Source organism: Zingiber officinale, chromosome 2B, assembly GCF_018446385.1.
Source record: "Zingiber officinale cultivar Zhangliang chromosome 2B, Zo_v1.1, whole genome shotgun sequence".
In the NCBI taxonomy this organism is placed as follows: Eukaryota; Viridiplantae; Streptophyta; class Magnoliopsida; order Zingiberales; family Zingiberaceae; genus Zingiber; species Zingiber officinale.
Genome location: NC_055989.1, coordinates 2,077,965 through 2,082,118, shown reverse-complemented (window position 1 = coordinate 2,082,118; position 4,154 = coordinate 2,077,965). Strand labels below are relative to the sequence as shown.

Below are 4,154 nucleotides of genomic sequence, written 5' to 3'. Positions count from 1 at the left end.
TTCGACTCCTGCCACTGCGGTAGGCAACAATCGAGCTCAGGTTGGGTCCGGGAATAAGTGTGCACTTTGCTCCGAGTCTAGCTAGCTCCTCAACCATCGCGAACCGAAATAAATGCTTATGTGTGTGCCAAACACAAAGGGTAAGATATATGTAATATGTGTGGTGCATATAAGCAGACATCAAGGTTTGTATTTTATCATGTCGATATTTACGTCTCTCCCACAACATAGACAAACAACAAGTTCAACTTCTTCCTCCAAAACAAAAATCAAAAGAAATTTAAAAAACTATAAGATTCTTTCTTAATTTTTACTCATATAATTAAGCAGTTAAAAGTTCCAACTAAAAGCGTTGCTTTTGAGAGGGCAAAAGGTCGCATTTGCACAAATTGTTTTGGGCACAACTACACAAGATCACCCATTGACTTTGAAAGAAAGATGAGCATCCATGCTCATGGAAAGATAAAGCTGTGTTTTCATTATTGATGCTAATGGAAAACCCATACTTTGCGAGGAGGAAAATAAAGAGGAAGAGGATAGAATCCCTGATGCTGTGAGAGTGCTTGGTTCATTGTTTCTTCCCGACCCCGTTGGCCATGTTGTACATCCCGCGGCCCTGTTTACAACACAAGGTTTACTCAAATAACAAGCTGAAAGATGCACTGCCGAATGGAAAAGAAAAGATCAGACGAAACCAAAGACGGACAATGAGGACAATGACGGTGCTTGCTAGTGCCAGTGGTATCGCAACCGAAGTTATTTTATCGTACCGCCCCTTCAGGTATGTGTGTTTGTGAGCATTTTGGAAGTACTCCTGGTGCTTCCTCAGCCTCTCCCTCGGCAAGAAAGGTGCTTCTGTCATCATCCTGTAAAATCACCAGACCAAATAAATGAGCAGGTACATGGAATTTGCTACCTAAATAACCAATATGAGGGGTATAATTGAGGTTAGGGCGTCTAGGATATTGTCTGTCAAATTAGGTATGGCAAAGGAAAAACATGTCGGATAGATCGCAAGATCAACCGAAATCTACATTAACACTGGATCACAGAAATCAACGTGCATATTTTCAGTTCACAATCACAAAATTTTAACCACTGATTACTGGAAACCAATTTAACTGATATTTGGCAAACAAATTAGTCACCAACTGAATTAAAGAATTACATAAACATACTATTTTAATGCAACAGAAGTAGTATTAAACAGAACAACCCATCACCATCATGCAACCTTGAGGGAAGAGTGCCTTAAGCAACATAACAGGTATGGACAGTTTTAAATGATAAATACATTTTATAAACCTAGAATCACAATAAGTGGAAGGGCATAATACTGTTTCAGAATGAACTGGAGAAGTGTTTGAATTTTTTTAAAAAAAAATGAATGGAATAATAAGGGAAGCACATAAAAAGGGCATAAGTCTAAAGCATTAATCGATAAGTAGAATCAAAATGAAGAAAGGGTATCTGTATTAGGAGGTCTACAGAATGGTTAATCTAAAGGTCAATTTCCACTTGCAAATGTTTGAAATGGAAACAAAAGAATTTGGAAATGAATACTACTTAGGCATACCTTGGTTGAACAAAATAAGCCACATAATATTCAAATAATAAAGGCTGCGTTACTATACATGGACTAAATTTGTAGGCAACGGAGTCAAAAAAAAGTTTCCATTTTAGTCAGATTACACTTTGAATATTATTAAACAATTCAACTTGACCTAGAAAGATGACGAGATGCAAAGTACAAACCATCTTACAGGTGCATCACAAGAACTATATCAATTGATTGACAAAATATATTATCAAAAGTGAATGCAGAAGGATGAAAAAAAATACAGTGATTAAATTTCAGGTCCTTTTCTAGTTTCCTCCACATTGATTGATAGAGAAAAAAGACTAAGATAGGAGACTTGATTACAGAATACAGGTAGGAATAGGTTGTGACAAGCCAAATTGCTTCTAGAGAATGATATCTTCTGTCACCTATAATCACACGTTTAGAAGTTCTTCCACTATTCATGACCTCCTCACTTGATGCAATCAAAAATAGAAGAGGTGAATTCGTACCATGAACTACAAATAAACCCCAAACCAAATGACCTATAAAGCAGCAAATAAGTTGTATCTTGGGTAGGGATGATGGATTTCACATCCAATTATGCAATTATAATAATGCATAAAACAAGAATTATTTTGAAGGACTTTTAGAAACCACAAAAAAAATAAATAAATAAAGTCTGACTATAAAATAGTTTAAGACAAGTCAACCCAATGCCCTGAAAAGGTACAGGCCATTCACTAGGATGAATGTATTGGAATACATAAAAACTAAAATAACATGAAAACTATAATCGGATAACTAGAAACAGATCTATTAATTAGTATCAGATTAATATCATTATTTTCATCAGACAAATACTAATCAGATAGTTAACAAAATTATATAAGCTAACAAATTGCAGTTATTATTATTATTATTATTATTATTATTATTATTTGAGAGTGGTGATAAGATCGTATCATTGTCATTAATAATTATGCATTATTTATCAAATAATTGTATGTGTGTATTATTTATCTAGCGATAGTATTATATAATTTCATACACCCTTCCAAGTTTCCCTCAATCAAAATTAGGTGATAGCCAGCTCTAAGCAATCTAACTCCTGAATGCAAACTTGTTTGTTCCTTAAATAACACCGATCATTAACTTTGTAACTAATGATAAATCAGAATCATAAGCATAAATGGATCAAATCAGAAATTATTGTTGCAGCCTCTACTAAAGGATGACGACTTTGTATCAAAGGGAATTTTTTGATTGGACCTCCAAATCAAACCAGAAACTGCCAAATCATACAACACCGAATTTCAACTTAGACGGCCATTTCTGAAGAAAGATTCGTAGGTTTGGATAAATGACAATAGCTTTTCTTCTCACCGATTAAACTGTGAGCCAAGGATAAGATTAAGCAAAGCAACTGGAATTTAAGATTCCTGGATACACTATATTCAGAACTTATTGTTTGATCAACACCAATCAAGCCTATAGCAAAACCTCCAATTAGTGAGCACATCGCTAGAAAATATATATAAAAACAGAGAAAATATATAAAACAACGTACGGATAAAACCAACAAATCAGACAACTAATCAGATCCACACAATCTTGACAAGAATCACGCGAAATATGATCAATAAAGTCGATAAAAATTAAAAAATTAAAAAAAAAAAACAAAGTGATATTGCTCAGATCTACAACTACATAAACAAAAATCCAACCGCCTCCTGCGATGGCGTAAAACCCCAATCTACAGATCCAATAACTAGGGAAAAGCATCGAAGATAAAGAGAAGGAAAAGAGAATTACTCGCGATCTCTGAAACAGAAGGCGATGAGGAGACGAGAATCGGCGGCCGGGCTGTCGAGAACGAGGGTTTTCAGCGATGCCGATCTGGTATTTACGCGAGAGGAAGTCCCGAGCCTTGATATAATGCGAAAGATGATCTCGACCGTCGATATGAATCTGAAAAAGTCAAAGGGAGAGTTACAATTGAACCCTCATGTTTGTCTCCCTTCCAATTTTTTATTCTCCGATTTTTTTTGTTTTGTCCCTCAATTATTAACTTTTCTTTGATAATTTAGATTTTTAAAATTTATTTTTTGAGAAATACAGATAAATTGATTTATAAGAACTCCCATGTCCAGACATGGTAGATGATGAGAAGGAGTGGGAGGAGTTCCCTCATTTTCAGAAAGAAACGACTCCCAATTTCTTCGTTTTTTTATTTTTTTATTTTTAATTAATATAATTATTTTAATTTAAATTCAAATAGTTAATAATTTTTTTTTAAATCTTTTATTTCAAACAATGTAATTTATTTTGTAATTATTAATATTATTTAATGATAATTTATGAATTTAAATTTTATTTTTATATAAAATAAAATATAATAAAAAAGTGTGAGATCAATATAAAAATTAGTTAGAGATTTTTTTTTTTTTATAGTGGAGAGATGTGTGAAATTTTTTATTTTTGACGTGATACAGATATGGTAATAAAAAACTAAGGTAGAAATTTCATTACTGTGAATGCCCTAATAAATATTTAAAATCAAATATTTAATTTATATACATATACTATTTGT

The 4,154-nt window shown here is 33.1% G+C and overlaps 1 protein-coding gene across 1 annotated transcript; it reads right to left on the bottom strand.

The window, feature by feature from the left end:
- Positions 1-279: 279 nt before the first annotated feature.
- On the bottom strand, positions 280-3,532 carry LOC122045043. Its single transcript, XM_042605092.1, has 3 exons — positions 3,377-3,532; positions 707-866; positions 280-616 (listed from the first exon to the last, which is right to left on the bottom strand). The coding sequence occupies exons 2-3, from the start codon at positions 863-865 to the stop codon at positions 569-571; spliced, it is 207 nt and encodes a 68-aa protein (XP_042461026.1). The 5' UTR covers position 866; positions 3,377-3,532; the 3' UTR covers positions 280-568.
- Positions 3,533-4,154: the final 622 nt, after the last annotated feature.